This window comes from Triticum dicoccoides, chromosome 7B, assembly GCF_002162155.2.
Source record: "Triticum dicoccoides isolate Atlit2015 ecotype Zavitan chromosome 7B, WEW_v2.0, whole genome shotgun sequence".
Taxonomy (NCBI): domain Eukaryota; kingdom Viridiplantae; phylum Streptophyta; class Magnoliopsida; order Poales; family Poaceae; genus Triticum; species Triticum dicoccoides.
In genome coordinates, this window is record NC_041393.1 from 163,386,290 (window position 1) to 163,403,037 (window position 16,748).

At 45.2% G+C, this 16,748-nt stretch overlaps 1 protein-coding gene across 4 annotated transcripts in view; it reads right to left on the bottom strand.

Moving 5' to 3' along the window:
* Positions 1 to 4,007: 4,007 nt before the first annotated feature.
* LOC119338899 (protein FATTY ACID EXPORT 1, chloroplastic-like) overlaps positions 4,008 to 16,748 on the bottom strand; it is a 41,515-nt gene continuing 28,774 nt past the window's right edge. For 3 of the 4 annotated variants that reach the window (XM_037611110.1, XM_037611109.1, XM_037611106.1), the window contains 5 exons: positions 5,244 to 5,439; positions 4,777 to 4,944; positions 4,538 to 4,584; positions 4,424 to 4,464; positions 4,008 to 4,342 (listed from right to left, as the gene is read on the bottom strand). In XM_037611110.1, coding sequence (XP_037467007.1) covers positions 4,258 to 4,342; positions 4,424 to 4,464; positions 4,538 to 4,584; positions 4,777 to 4,944; positions 5,244 to 5,439 — 537 coding nt within the window. In that variant the 3' untranslated portion in view covers positions 4,008 to 4,257. Of the gene's footprint in view, positions 4,343 to 4,423; positions 4,465 to 4,537; positions 4,585 to 4,776; positions 4,945 to 5,243; positions 5,440 to 6,449; positions 6,783 to 16,748 lie in introns of those variants that run through there. The other variant, XM_037611107.1, reaches the window with a different exon arrangement.

Below are 16,748 nucleotides of genomic sequence, written 5' to 3' on the forward strand. Positions count from 1 at the left end.
GGCCGGCGATGGTGGTTGGTCTTCTGATCTCCTTTTACACTCTTTTTAAGATCGGCATTTGAGAATAGATGAACTTAATCAATACGCGCGCCCAAAAGGGCGGGTTGAGTGGCGCTGGCGTGTGGGTAGGTGGGGCAAATGGCGATGGCGGTTAGGTACGCGTGTGTGTGCGCGCCCAAGGGGCGGGTTGAGTGGCGCTGGAGCGTGGGGTAGGTAGGACAAATGACGATGGGGGTCGGGTATGCGTGTGTGTGCGCGCCCAAGAGCGCGGCTTGAGTGTTACTGGCGCGTGGGGTAGGTAGGACAACTGGCGACGGGATCAGATACGCGTGTGTGTGTGTGCGCGCGCCCAAGGGACGGGTTGGGTGGCGCTGGCGCTTGGGTAGGTGGGGCAATTGGTGATGGCGGTCAAGTACATGTGTGTGGTGCCCAAGGGGCGGTTTCGCGTGGCGCGTGTGGGTAGGTGTGGCAAGTGGCAATGGCGATCAGGTACATGCGTGTGTGCGCGGCCAAGGGGCGGGTTGAGTGGCGCTGGCGCGTGGTTAGGTGGGGCAAGTCGCGATGACGGTCAAGCAGAGCGAGCAGGCAACAATCGAGTGGTGCGAGCAGTCACAACAATCGGGTTGGCAGCACAAAGAAGTATTCTTACTGAAGATGATGAAAAAACTGAGAGGGGAGAGGGGTAGTGGCGAAAAGATTTGTATATATCCGTAAGTTTAGCATTTTTGTAGCCGGACATTCTTAGATATGTAAAATTGGTCTTTTTTCTGGTGCCTATAAAAGACGACCCGGTAATAAAGGGGCAAATGGGTTGGATGGCAATTTAGCTAATCCATCTTTGAAGTGACAATTTTGAGAAGCCACAAATTCAAAGTGGCAAATATTTGACTTTCTCCTAAATAAACCCATCCCAGATAACAGATTAATTTTCGAAATGAAATATATGTTTGAGTTCACATTTTTTTATTTCGTTTTGAAAATTGTGTAGAATCACTGACCCTAGATAATAGATTATTTTCCAAAAAGAAATACAATTTTAATTCACATTTTTAGTTTGTTTCTAAAATTGCGTAGAATCACGATTACCCACCATAAATGAAGGTTGAACAATGTGACATATGACGCCCATTAATCAAGAAAAATAGTCTTACCTAGATCAAGAAGTGACAACTTGGTTTCGAGGGTTGTCCCTGGTTGTTGCATCACCCCAGAATGTTGCAAATATTAAGACTTGTGTGTATGTTTTCTTATTTGCGAGAACTTCGTTTGGTAATTTGAACTACCATAAGAAAGATCAATACTGTGTGAAAGTGTTCGTTTGCTCTGTTTGCTCGTTAGTTCAAACGCTAGTACAGTTTGGTACTGGTCGTCTTTTGTAGCCGCCGTCTCCTCCGTCTCCTCCACAAAAGCTAGGGTTTTTGCCTCCCGCCGCCGCCGCCGCCGCCGCAGGTCCATCTCCTCTCCGATGGCCTTAGGGCCATGGGGGCGTAGTGGATCTCGGCAAGGGTCGGCGGGAGGGCTTCGTTTTTAATCGTTTCTTTCAGTTTTGCTAGGGTTTGTGTCCTGCTCAGGAAGACGAGACGGCGGCGGCTCCCTGAAGATGGAATAAAGGTCTCCCCGCCTAGCCCCCGTTCCGGCGATGCGTCTAGCATCGTTGGTGGGCGTGTGGAGGTGTGTCTCCGGCGGATCTATCTTTGGTGAATTTGCTCGGATGTCGTCGTTGTTCGTCTACGTTCGTGTGTCTTCGGATTGGATTTTTCTGATCTACGTTATTCTTCATCTGCGGCGGTTGCTGTTCTGGTGCGCTGGTCCTATGGGGCCTTAGCACGACGACTTCCCGACTGTCTACTACAACAAGTTGTGCCCGACTTCGGCTCGCTTCAGTGCTGGTAGTTGTCGCTAGATGGTCTACGGATCTGGATGTAATTTCTATTATTTCTGGTATTCGTTGTACTGCCATGATTGATGATGAATAGATCGGAAATTTTCTCGCAAAAAAAATAGTTCAAACGCACCCATGATGAACAGTAAAACAGAAAAATATAGTAAACAAAAATTTGGAAAACTGTTTTTTTTTTCAACAAAGATTGACGAACTGTCTATGTACATGCAAATTTTTGTGAATAGAAAACATCCCTAATGTTGAGGGAAAAATTGCTCCAAAATGCTTTCCACTCCTGAACATTAGGGATGTTTTCTATTCACAAAAAATTGCATATGTAGGCAATTTATCAATGTTTTGTTGCCAAAGTAATTCAGATTTTTAACATCTTTTACTATTTTTTCATTGGGACAATTGCATTTTTACCCCTAGTTGGTTCCTACCCACAGGTTTTGCCCTTACTTTTCGAGCTTGCTCAGTTTTGCCCTTACTTTTTCCATCGAGGTCCCTCGAATGCCCTTTGACCGTTTGACCAAAACTTTAAAAAATCATAACTAATTCATACGAACTTAGAAAAATGCAAATAAGATATCAAAATGTTCAGATAAACATTACCTTTATGGGCATATCATTTGCATTGAGGACAAAAACTTCGTTTAAACTACCCGAGGTAATTAATGTTATTAACATTATTAAAAATAAACAGGTATAAACAATATTTTTTCATGAATAAAAATTACATGCAAATGTAGGTGATGTTTTCTGAACATCCTGATAACTTATATGCATTTTTTTGAGTTTGTATCAACTTGTTATGAATGTTCTAACGACTTTGACCATTATTTGAAAACTTCATAACAAGTTGATACGAACTCAGGAAAATGCAAATAAGGTATCAGAATGTTCAGAAAACATCACCTACATTTGCATATAATTTTTGTTCATGAAAAAAATATTGTTTATATCTATTTATTTAATTACCTCGGGTAGTTTAAACGAAGTTTTTGTCCTCAATGCAAATGATATGCCCATAAAGGTAATGTTTATATGAACATTTTGATATCTTATTTGCATTTTTCTGAGTTCATATGAATTAGTTATGAATTTTCAAAGTTTTGGTCAAACGGTCAAAGGGCATCCGAGGGACCTCGATGGAAAAAGTAAGGGCAAAACTGAGCAAGCTCGAAAAGTAAGGACAAAACCCGTGGGTAGGAACCAACTAGGGGTAAAAATGCAATTGTTCCATATTTTCATTTTATTGTTCATGAAGGAGCATTTCAGCTCACAAGCAGAAACTAGAACAATACTGCACTTCCAGCTATAGAACCCTTGAATCAAAGGCCAGGGTTGGCTACCATGGAACAAAAGAAAGTGAATTCAATACCAACAACTCAAGAAGAAACAATTGGTCGGGATCGTCTTCCTTTACTTGATCCGCATCCGACTAATTCTTCTTATCATAGTTGTTAAAGAAACTTCCCTTACTAAAATTACTTTTGGAAAAGAAATCTAGCCAATGACGTACTCGAGCTAGAATCAAGATCTTGATGAACAAAATTTCAGAAGAAATAAAAAGATCTCGATCAACGAATAGGTGCGTGCTTAGATTTTAGGTGCACCCTTACTGGAGCAAGATTCTACTCCCTCCGTTGGGAAATAAATGACACTATTTTAGTTCAAATTTGAAAATAAGTGAAGCTGTTTTAGTTCAAAATTGAACTAATTTGAACTAAAACAACGTCACTTATTTCTGGATGGAGGTAATAGCATTTTTGCAATGTTGGGACAGGATTTATCGACTAACATTCCCTCTCAAATAATCAAATGAGTAGCCGCAGAGCACGAGCGGTAAGTTATCTCAAAACATATCAAAAAAATAATCAAATGAGTATAGTTGTTTGGTTTGAGGCCCTGATAACCTCCAACATTGTCAGCACTCGCGCTAGCAAAATTGTTTGGAACAACCAGAGCTTCCTACTGGAACTTAGGCCAAATGTTGGCTGCTACATTGACCTTATGTGTAGTACTACCAAATGTTGTAAGTAAACAAAAAAATTGTTTGGTTCACAGCGATCACTAACCAAACAGCTTATGCGCACACAATCTGATCAGTATCTTTTCAGGATCAACAAAGCTACATTTTATTAAGGTATAAGCGCGATGTTCAGGAACAAAAGTTCATGTAGAACCAGAGCAAATCGTATCTGCTCTGACTCTTCCATTAAGTAACAAAGATACCCAAATAAACTGTACGCAAGAACACAACTTTATTATTTTTCAGTGTTCTACAATTAAAAGTAATAAAACGCAACCCCTATCATCAGTAACATTTACCAGAGCACAACTTCAACAACAATAGGACTTAAAGGCTCAACTTATATAGCAGCTGCTGGCTTCTTCTTTGGTGGTGGATTCCCCCCGGCAAGCAACACGTACGAGTAGAAGCAGATCATCAAGGCACTGGCGACAAGGGAAGTGGTAAGGAGGACGGTAGTGTGCAATGAGCAGCTGAAACACGATAAAGAGACAATTGAGAACTACCTGAGCGCAGTATAAAAGCCCCAGGGAAGCAGCTTCTTTGTCTGTGCAAACAGAGTCAATTGATCAGAATAAGATTCGGCCAAATTTTTACAGCAAAGTGGCAGTGTCACTTACTGTGGCATACGCCTGGCAGTGCTTCCATGCTACAGCAGCAGCAACAGCTGCAAATAATGAACAGAGGAGGTTAATTACCGCGGGGGGTTTCCCCACAGTGGGGCACTTCAATTTGGTATAGTGGTAGATTACCAGGGTCCAGGATCAAATATTTATATAAATACCGATATTGACTGTTCAGACATGCATGTCATTGTTAACCCGAGGTTATTGGGATGTAGGTAAGGGAATCAAAATACCTGCTTGTGCCAGTATAAATGGCAAGCTGGACTTTCCACTCCTCCAACCCTTAAGACTAAGCACGGCAAGTCCCAATATAGCAAGACCAGGTGCAACGCCAAAAGTAAGACTTACAGGACTCCTCCAAAATAGAAATCCAACAAGGCCCATGGAAAATAATAATCCACCTGAAATAGGGAAATTGTGATCAGTACTCAAGCAAATCCAGATGCGCAAAGATCAGACCAATGAGGTGTCAGATGAGGATAACATAACACAAGAGAATTTAGCAGCTTTCACAAAACATGATATATTAGTATGTTACAACAGTTCGAGCCATTCTAGCGAGTGCTTGGAAGGGCTAACCAAAATAACCGAGTTACTTTAACACTCAAGTAGACTAACTTGTCATCTGAGCTGCAAATCACTTTATTAAAAAAATGCAAATCACATCAAACTTGGCTAAAAAGGAAGTTGGTATCATTACCAAAAGGGATCCCTAAGCAGAAATCATGTATTATGGCACTCTTATGTGGCGGAGCAACTTCCTGGTCTATATTTATCTCTTCACCAGTCACCACAGAGGTTGGCTCGGGAACTTCATCTTCTGTATGCTCAGGAGCAGTGGCATGATCAATGGGAGTGCTAGTACATTTTGACTTCATGCACATTGTAGTCAATGACTGCAAGGCGATAAGCTACACCGTCAAATGAGGAAAAGGTCTCCACAGAGATTAATTTGAATTTGGACGAAAATAAATACTAGTCGGCAAAATGTGCCAGAGCATGTCTAGAAAGGAATAATGTTAAGTTACTTGAATAGGAGAACTGAAATACAATTCACAGGGTGAAACTTAAGATTGTTTTGATCAGCAATATGCTCCTCAAAGACCATAAGTAACATGGCAATGTCATGCAAAACATTTCACAGCTATCTTAGCATGGAGAGAGGTGATATTTTTTAAAGCTTTGATCTCAACCAAAATGACATTTGCTTGGGTGGAACCAGATAATATTAATATATATATAGGAATCCAGCAAGATACAGCAACTTAAGGTCAGCGGTTTATACTTCAGATACATACTGAACTGTTCCATAACTACACCCCTTTTAGAGTCCCTTTTAGAGTTAACTCTTGTGGCTAAACACTATCCACCAACATTTTCTGCCACCCAACCCTTAATTAAGTGATACTGAAATCTCAAGATCAATCGGTACTACTTTTCGAAGGCAAGTCCATCTAAAGCCTCTGCCCTGATGTACTTCTAAGGGTGGTTGGCCAGCATGTACCCCCACTTTCATAATTAAACCCGCTTGAGTATGCCGATAAAGAATGCCAGCAAAACCCAGTTTGCCCATCCATCCAGGAACACTCACATTTGCAATTTTCTGAAATTCATGTAGAAATAATTGCCGTGGTGTAATATGCTCTTCTTTAAGTGCCAATTTCGAGCATCCCATTTTTGAAAAATCCAGCAAGATGTCTTTCCACTCCCTAAAGCATTGCTTAGACAGAACAGTTCCCATCTAGTTCCGCCAAGAAAACATATGATACGCTCTGCAAAAGCAGCCTGCAGCCACTCTCCTACGTAATTTGTACAGTATATATCACGACCATCGAAGCACCGAAAATTCTAGAATCTAGATCCAGGGCGCGGCAGGGCCAAACACGGGAGAAGAGCGAGGACCCACCTCCCTGACGACACTAGCGGAAAGACCACTGAAGGCTCCCCTCCGACGAAGCGACGCTGCCGGGAGCCTGGACGTGGCGAGCGGCCCGAAGCGGAGGATGGCGCCGGAGGGAGCCGGCCACCTCCTCGCCGTCCCGGGCACCGCCGATCCGCGGAGCTGGGCCGTTGCCATGGGAACTCGCGCGTAGGCCGTAGGGTCTGGGGATCTCTCGGAGCTCGGGGGAGAGGAGGGGAATGGCGTGTGCTTGGTCTCGGTGGAGGCCGGTGGTGCGAAGGGGGGAGGTGGAAGAGGGAGTCGTTGGCCACTCGGCTACTCCTCGTGCCAGCCTGTTCTTCTCGGCGGCGCGACTCGACTGGGCAAGTGGCAAGCAAGTCGCACGTGGAGAAAAATTCACCGACGGTCACATTCGTCCCCAAAGTTCACTTTGGTTTTTTGAGTATGCACGTGGAGTATTTTTTAGAAGGTAGAAAATCACATATTTACAAGAGTCTCTACTCGTCTCAGTTGGTAGGTCGCGTTTCGGGTTTATTTTCGTCTCACCTCATCCGGTCTTTTTGGTACTTCTTTGGTACTTCCTCCCACCTCCCACCCGTTTTATTTCGTTGGTTTTTTTTCGTCCCTCCCCCACCCCACCGGTTTAGTTTCGCGTCACCCTCTCACACAACGAAAAAAATCTTAACGGATCATAACTTTCCATGCTGGTGCAAATTATTTTTAGTAATGTCTTTATGTGAAAGAATCAATCACGATCAATCTCTAAATATCAAATCTAAATTAATTAATCTTACCTTAAATTGCTCAATCACATTAATTAGGAAACAAAATAACCGATTTTAAGAAAATATCTACTCTTAATGGAGGGTATTACATACCAAACATAGGTACGTCATTAGCTCGCTTTCTTCCCTTCTCTTCCCTTCGTCCCTCAGTCCCATGCTCGTGGCGCTGAAGTGGCATCGACAGGCGATGGCGGCGAGGACAGCACGTGGCAGCCCCTGAAGCACGAACACGACTGCACCTCGGGTCTGCCGTCTCCCAAGATATGGGTGAGTTCTCGTGATGCCCACCCTAAACCCTCACGTCCTACAAATTCCTCAACCTCTACCATCTCGATTTCGTCCATGCTCTGATCCAAATGACGATGCAGCTCCGGCCGATTGACAATGGAGGTTTGCCATCCTTCCTCTCAGCACCCACTCCTGGAGGAACGACACGCCATGCCGATCGAACCCGGTCGAGATCACTCACCAAGATTGCTATTCGGAAGTTTTTTGTCAAAAAGTGAAGAGTGGGACGGGATCTGCACTTTTGTTAATATCTCTACTGCTAATGTCTCAGTTGGTAGGTCGCGTTCCGGGTTTTATTTTCGTCCCACCTCATCCGGTCTTTTTTGGTACTTCTTTGGTACTTGCTCCCACCTCCCGCTCAGCCGAGACGGTTTATTTTCGTACTCCCTCCCACCTCCCAGGTAGTTCCCTCCACGCAAAAAAATCGAACCAGCCAATCTCTACTCCTAATGGAGCAGTTGGTAGTCTTCGCTGGTCAATTTTCGTCCCACCACTTTTGTCCGGTTTTTTTCGTAGGTTAACTGTCGTAGATTTTTTTCGTCGCCTCTCTCACTTCATCGGTTTATTTTCACTTCACCCTCTCACACAACGAAAAAAATTGAACGGATCAGAACTTTCCATACTGACGCAAATTATTTAGTAATGTCTTTATGTAAAAGAATCAATCATAATCAATCTCTAAAGATCAAATCTAAATTAATTAATCTTCATAACGTTTGTTTCCTTTCGAATCACGTCCATAACTTTCCTTCCTTGTTTGGGCAGAAACTGTTTGGTAGCAGAGATTAGGAAGCTTCCTATGAGTGTAGTAATAGGAAGTATTCTTTTTCTTGATGATTCGTTTTCATGCATGATGATAGTAAATTATGCCAACATTCACCACTATTTATCAATGTCATCAATCGTATCCATTTCTACCAGTTTTAAGGGAATCTGCTCGCTATGTCTTTTTTAAGGGGATCCGCTCGCTAAGTCGTCGTCGCATGTTATTTTCACAAACAATCTCTACTAGCAGAACGCCCATGCGTTGCTACGGGCTATCCGCAATATCTGTAACATCCGGGTTCAACACAAAAACCCTATCCAATGATGCACTTTCCCTTTTTTCTGTCGGAACCTCTCATTCTTGACCGATTTTCCGCCGTAGCGAGACATTTCTCGTTTTTTCTCTCACTGGCGCCACCTCCATTAAAAGCATATGACAACCAACTCATCTTCGCCATGCATCGTAGTAAGGATGAAAATTTCTTGTTTACGATATAATAGAGTGGGTTAAACTAACACATACTATTAACACAAAACAACAAATAACTACAGAGATCTTTCCTAGTCACCGATAAGCTCCACCTCTATCCATATGCTAGAAGGGATAATTATCGTTCTTCTCTTCTTCATATTTCCCTACGTCTTCTACTCCATGCCTCTTCGCCAATCCGTTTAATTGGCACCAACCAGCACCATGTCAATATTAATGTGTTCATCATCGATGCCTCATCTTCTTCTTTCTCATTCCTCGGCAACTTTAGTTCTCGTTCCTACTTATTTCCTAGAATACTCTTTCTTTCTTTTTGTTTCTCTTATTATTTGGAACACTCTTACTTTCTCGAACACCATCCACCACTTTGGCTTCAGTTCTTTTTCCTTCTTGTTTTTGGAACACTCTTCCTTTTTTACTATAGCATGAACCACCTAGCTAGTGTTGTGTCATGTTGTCCTCACCCGCGAACATTTCGGCCACCGTCATCGAGTGGACATCCCGCGGAGCATAGACTTCATCCATCTTGATGAATGCTAGGTCGCCCATGTCGCGAGCGCATGGTGGCCGGTGTCCATGTTGGCAAGCGGTGCTCGGTGGTTTGCAATGTAACTGAGAGCCCGTTGATTGTTTTTGCCCACAAGCGCTTTCAAAATGATTCACCATGACTAATTGCTTGCTTAATTAATTAAGTACACAAAAAATGAATGCCTAATTAATTGCCAACCAAATGAATTAATTATGTGACTAATTGGAAATATCCCTACTTCTAATTATCTGTAGGCGTTGGCTAACAAATTAATTAATTGCATTAATAACTCAATTTTTAAATTGATTCAGTGCGAAAAAATTCATATTCAAATGGACCTAATTAATTGCATATGTAATTAACTATCTAGATGATTAATTACATCAATGGTTTGATTTTCAAATTGGTTTAGTGCTCGATTTCTAAATTATTACCATATAATTATCATATTCGAAATTTTCTGAGTCATGACCTTACTGTCAGGACCCCGACTCAATGTCACATCGATCTAGCCGGTAACATCTCATATCACTTTGCGGCCTCACGCACGGTATCCCCACGGGTGTCGCCTTACCTTTGCTCGGGACCGTTTGCGCCTTTTGGCTCACGTATATGATAGTGTCGCTAGCATCCATATGATAAGGAGTCCGGGCTGACATGACTAGTCGTAAACCCAAAGTGGCACAGACTTACAGGGACAAGCATCCATGACCCAGCTTCGAACGTGTCGGTCATCAGCAAGTGGGTCCGAGCTGTAGCACTGGGCTAGCAGGACTCCGGTAAACCGGGCTGTAGCGGGCTAACAGGACTCCGGTACTCATAGCGTGACATTTCCCCGAAGGGACAGACACAGGAACGAAGAAGGACACATGCCGGCCAGCCTAAGTGTTCCAGAGCAGTAGCAAGCTACCATGGCTCAGCGGTAACACTAGGAGACATTTCCCGGTAAGAGAGGCTACTGAAGATAAACAACTAGATAGTCAGATCCCACACATACCAAGCATTTCAATCATACACACAATATGCTCGATATGTGCAAATACAACGAAGCATCACAACATGACTCTACGACACAAGTACTTTATTTAAGGCTCAGGGAGCCATACATAACATACACAAAGGTACGGGTCTCACGACCCAACATACAAGTCATACAGTCATACAAACCAGCAGCGGAAGTAACTTGTCTGAGTACAGACAACTAGTAAAATAAAAGAGGCTTGGAAAGCCTAGCTATACTACGTGGTCCCTCACAAGCTCAGGGTCACCACCTGGGTCTTTAGCCTACTCGTTGATGTCAACGTCTACATAGAACCCATCAGAAGGGGTTGCAGCGTCTTCTGTAAAAATGTAAATTATAGCAACATGAGTACAAAGGTACTCAGCAAGACTTACATCAGATCCTACATACATGCATATTATCAAGAAGGGTTGGTGGAGTTATTGCAGCAAGCCAGCTTTGACTCTTGGCTAGACTATCCTACGATACTCCAACTTGAAATGGTTTTGCGCACACGAGTCCACTACTCACCAATTCAATACACTACCGAGGATCCGCCTCCGTCTTCCTACGGAAGAGCCATCCTCGGCACTCACTCTTATCTTGAGGCTTTTAGTAGTTTCCATTTACTTGTCTATGAACTGTATAGGCAACCAAGTAGTCCTTTACCGCGGACGCGGCTATTCGAATAGATTATGATAACCCTGCAGGGGTGTACTTCTTTATACATGTTTCCACCACTTAGCGTCTGCACACGACATGTGCTCGGCAGACTTCAAGCGAAAGCCGACGTGGGTGTAGACCACGACCTACCTAAACACTCAAGCCTCTAGTCCAGGTTTATCGCCTATTCAGGTTCCATCCGCAGGGAGTCCGGCCGAGGTTTCCCATACGGCCCCGAACGATGTGAACAGGGTTCCCGAGATACCTAACGGGTATTCGGTACACCGTGCCACGTACCTACCGCATCACAGCCCACCCCTACGGTCAGCGCTGTCCACGGCCTCCAGTAGGCTACAAACACCAGAAACTACTTGCAACTCCTGGACAGAGAGCTAGGGTGAATAAGAAGTCGAGCGGGGTCATATTTCAGGGCCCAATGCATGGTAGTAGCTGTATCTTAAATCACGCATACAGATCTCAGTGCTTAAGGTCGGCTTCAATGAAACAACCCACCATGTACTCCTACATGGCCTTTCATCGATACCTTTACCAAATCGTGTTCACCACACCACTCTCATTACCGACATAAACATTTCACTCTAGCCCATCACCCAGATGAACCAGACCTGACACGACTCTAAGCATAGCAGGCATAGCAAGGTAGGAACAACACATACATATGGCTCAAACAACTCCTACACATGCTAGTGGGTTTCATCTAGTTACTGTGGCAATGACAGGTCATGCAGAGGAAAAGGGTTCAACTACCGTAGCACACAGCAGTTTGAAACGCGTTGTCTTAATGCAGTAAAAGAGAGCAGGAGCGAGAACATGGGATTGTATCGATATGATCAAATGGTTGGTTGCTTGCCTGATGGTTCGATGCACTGGTATTGCTCTTCGTCGGGGTTATCACGGTACTCCTCGGGGGCAGAACCTGCCGCAGAGAGCACCGATACACAAACATTACCAAACAGTATGCAACAATATGATGCATGCATGAGACATGGCAAAATGAGTGTAAACTAGGAACAGATGGGTTTGAACTAATTTGAATCATTGATTCAAAGTTCAAACTCATATATGGCCTTTTAAAGTGCTTTTCCTTGTTCTGCTTGAAACATCAATTTAACTTGTTTGATCATGCATGAAAATAGTACAGATGGATAGATTGGATTTTTCTGATCATTTTTCATATATAATTTGTCCAATTTGGAGTTACAGAATAAAAGTTATGAATTTTTGAAGTTTAAATAATATTCTGGAATTTCCTGATTTAAATTAAATCCAGAAAATCAATTACTGCGTCAGCCTGACGTCAGTGTGACGTCAGCAGGTCAACGAAACAGGTTTGGGTCAAACCTGACAGTGGGTCCCGCATGTCAGGGTGATTATTTTAATTAAAATTTAATTAAAACTAATCCTGTTTAATTAACAGGGCTGGGCCCCACCTGTCATTGACTCAGGGGAGTCAACCAGGGCCCACCCGTGGTCAAAGTCAAAGCCAGCGACGCCGGCGTTTAGCCGCCGGCGAGCCCGACGCGGCGGGGGGAGTGGTTTTGGCCATTTCGGTCACCAAATGGGCCGCGGAGACCACCGGAGTGGAGCTGAGGACAAACCGCAGCTCTTGGCGGAGTCCGTTGGGGTCGGGGTGGCCGGAGTTGGCGCCGGCGACGACTTTGGCGGCCACCGGGGTTCGGCCGAAGACGAACTTGACGCTAGAGGGGTCGGTGAGGCTCGGGGAGTGGCTAGCTAGATGCTAAGTGACACGGTGAGCATGATGGACACCAGTTTGTGGCCGGAGGATGACCGGGAGCACGTCGGCGATGAGCTCCACGGCGGTGGGTGCGGTTGAGCTCCGGGAGGTTGCTACACGGCTCGGGAGCAAGAACGGAAGGGAGGGGAAGATGGCTAAGCTCACAGTGAGTGCGACGGAGTCCTTGGTGCGGCCGGAGATGGACCGGAGCGACGACGGCGTTGAAGGGGATCTCCGGCGACGGTGAGCTCGGGCGAGGTCGGTGCGGTGGACTCGGGCGTTGCGAGCGCTCGGGGCTCGGCTGCTCGATGAAGTGGACAGCGGCGGAGCTCCTGGACACGGTGGCACGGCGTGGGGTGGACGGAGGGCGTGGCTACGGCGAGGGGGTGGCGGCGATGGCGTCGGCCATGGCTGGGGCGTGCGAGGGGGAGGAGCTGGAGAGGAGAGGGGGTGTCTGGGGGGTTCGGGGGAGAGAGGGAGGCTGATCCACGGCGTTAGCCGGGCGAGGGAGGCGGCGAGGCGGCGAGCAGCTGCGTGGCGAGCTGCGGTGCCGCCGCCGAGCACCTTGGCTGCCTGCCTGGCGAGCCAAGCAGCTCGCTGGAGCGGTGGCCGGGCTGGGCCGGCCAGGTGGGCTGGCTGGTGGGCCTGCGGTGGCGCCAGGTAAGTTTTCCCCTTTTTTTCTGTTTCTGTTTTTATTTAATATATCTGCAACTTTGTTGAATTTAATAAAATACCTAGGCAACTTCAAAAATCACCAAACTATTCCTAGCCCATAGTTGGATTAATTCCAACATGAAACATTTTAGTTTGGAGATATTTGAGCATTTAAATATTTTATATAATTTTAAATGCCCAAATTCAAATATTTATGATTTAATTCAAAAACCCTAGGATGGCCTAGGAAAATGTGCACCACTTTTGGCAGAGGTTCTGAACCAAGACAAAAATGATGGGCATTTTAGAAGGGCATTTCAGGTTCATTGAAAATTATTTTAGTAACCCTAGTTGGTTTCAGAGGGGACTGGGGGTTCTGTCATCCCCATTTCAAGTTTCTGATGAAAAAGTAAACATGATGCAACACTCTAATGCATGGCTAACTAGGATGTGACAACTCACCCCCACTCAAAAGAATCTCGTCCCGAGATTTGGGTTCCTCCGGGAGGAAGGCGGGATACTCGAGTCGAAGACGATCCTCCCTTTCCCAAGTTGCTTCATCCTCAGAATGGTGCGACCATTGAACCTTGAGAAACTTGATATTATGACGTCGAGTGGTACGCTCGGCCTGATCGAGGATACGAATGGGGTATTCTCGATATGTAAGATTATCTTGGAGATCAAGCGTTTCGTAGTCCACTCCACGGATAGGATCCGAGAAGCAACGCCTGAGTTGAGAAACGTGGAAGACATCGTGGACTCTGGAGAGATGCGGAGGTAGTTCCAACTGGTAGGCAACTTCTCCTCGTTTGGCGAGAATGCGAAAAGGTCCAATGTAACGAGGAGCCAATTTGCCTTTGATACCGAAACGATGGGTTCCCTTCAGAGGGGTGACCCGAAGATAAGCCTTCTCGTCAACTTCGAAAGTCATAGCCTTATGTTTTCGGTCATATTGACTCTTTTGACGAGATTGGGCTGTTTTCAACTTTTCACGAACGATGCGAACTTGTTCTTCTGCTTCCTGAATCATATCCGGGCCAAGGAATTGTCTTTCCCCGGTCTCTGACCAGTTAAGGGGTGTTCGACACCGTCGTCCATAGAGAACTTCAAAAGGGGCTTTACCCAGGCTAGATTGATAGCTGTTGTTGTAAGCGAATTCGGCAAATGGAAGGCACTTTTCCCAGTCCATTCCGAATGAGATAACAGAGGCTCGAAGCATGTCTTCTAGAATCTGGTTGACGCGTTCCACTTGACCACTCGACTGAGGGTGGAAAGCAGTGCTGAAGGAGAGACGGGTTCCCATAGCATTTTGGAAACTTTCCCAAAATCGAGAGGTGAAGAGGCTTCCTCGATCCGAGTTAATTTCCAAAGGAACACCATGGAGAGACACTATTCGGGAGATGTATAAGTCTGCCAGCTGACTAGCGGTTATACTCTCACGAACAGGTAAGAAATGGGCTACTTTGGAAAGACGATCGACCACGACAAAGATAGCATTATTCCCTCTCTTAGTCCTGGGAAAACCGGTAATGAAATCCATACCAATTTTATCCCATTTCCATTCAGGAATAGCTAGGGGTTGAAGGGTGCCAGCAGGCCGTTGATGCTCTGCTTTTACACGACGACAGACGTCGCAATTAGCAATATACTGAGCAATTTCTCTCTTCATCCTAGTCCACCAGAACCTCTGGCGTAGGTCCTGATACATCTTAGTACTACCGGGATGAATGGTGAGAGGAGATTCATGAGCCTCCTTAAGGATCAACTGCCGTAGATGCTGGTTCTTGGGAACCACTAGACGGTTCTCAAAGTACACAACACCATGATCATTGGTGGAGAAACAACTAGCACCTCCGCTAGCAATGTTCTCCTTGATCTTAGCTATTCCCTTATCTCGCTTCTGGGCAGCAATGATTTGATCCGTAAGAGTAGGTTTCGCCACCAAGGTGGAAAGAAATCCTTGAGGAACAATGTGAAGGTTAAGCTTCCGAAATTCCTCATGGAGAAGCGGTTGACTTTGTTGTAACACCAGATTGTTACAATAAGATTTACGACTTAGCGCATCAGCCATGACGTTGGCTTTCCCTGGGGTGTAGGTTATTCCTAAGTCGAAGTCTGTGATCAATTCAACCCAACGTCTTTGCCTGAGATTCAGATCCGGTTGGGTGAAAATGTACTTCAGACTTTGGTGATCAGTGAATATTTCGCAACAATTACCGAGGAGGTAATGTCGCCAGGTCTTAAGTGCATAGACTACCGCTGCAAGCTCTAGATCATGAGTAGGATAATTCTCCTCGTGTGGGTGCAATTGCCGTGAAGCATAGGCAATTACGTGTCGATCTTGCATGAGAATGCAACCCAGTCCTTGTCGCGAGGCGTCGCAGTAGATAACAAAGTCTTTGGAGAAGTCTGGCGGTACCAGTACGGGAGCAGAAGTCAGGCGTCTTTTCAGTTCCTGAAAGCTGTGCTCACATTGTGGAGTCCACTCGAACTTCTTATCTTTCTTGAGGAGTTCGGTTAGAGGTTTGGCAACCTTGGAGAAGTTCTCGACAAAGCAACGACAATAGCTCGCTAAGCCTAGAAAACTCCGAACTTGCTTGACCGATTCAGGTGGAGTCCAATTAAGGACGGCTTGAACTCGCTCAGGGTTAACAGCAATACCTCTACCAGATATTACATGACCCAGGTAGGTCACTTCTGACAACCAGAATTCACATTTAGAAAATTTGGCATAAAGGCGATGCTCTCGAAGTTTCTGCAACACTAGCCTTAGATGTTCGGCATGTTCTTCCTCGTTCTTGGAGTAGATGAGTATATCATCGAGGTAAACCACGACGAATTTATCCAAATACTCCATGAAGATTGAGTTCATTAACCGAGAAAAGGTGGCTGGAGCATTGGTTAAACCGAAGGACATGACGGTGTACTCGTATTGGCCGTAACGAGTAACAAAGGCCGTTTTAGGGATGTCCCCGTTTCTAATTTTGATTTGATGGTAGCCCAACCTCAAATCCATCTTGGAGAAGACTGAGGATCCAGCGAGCTGATCATACAGGTCGTTGATCCTGGGAAGCGGATATTTGTTCTTGATTGTGACCAAATTGACAGGTCGGTAATCTACAACCATCCGGTCCGTACCATCCTTCTTCTTGACGAATAGGACGGGGCAAGCCCACGGAGAAGAGCTAGGTCGGATGAAACCCTTTTTCAAGGACTCATCGAGTTGTTTCTTAAGCTCGGCTAGTTCTAGGGGTGCCATCTTATAAGGTCTTCTAGCAATCGGAACGGTTCCTGGAATGAGGTCTATTACGAACTCAACATCCCTGTCAGGTGGAACACCTGGCAATTCCTCTGGAAAGACATCCGGGAAGTCAC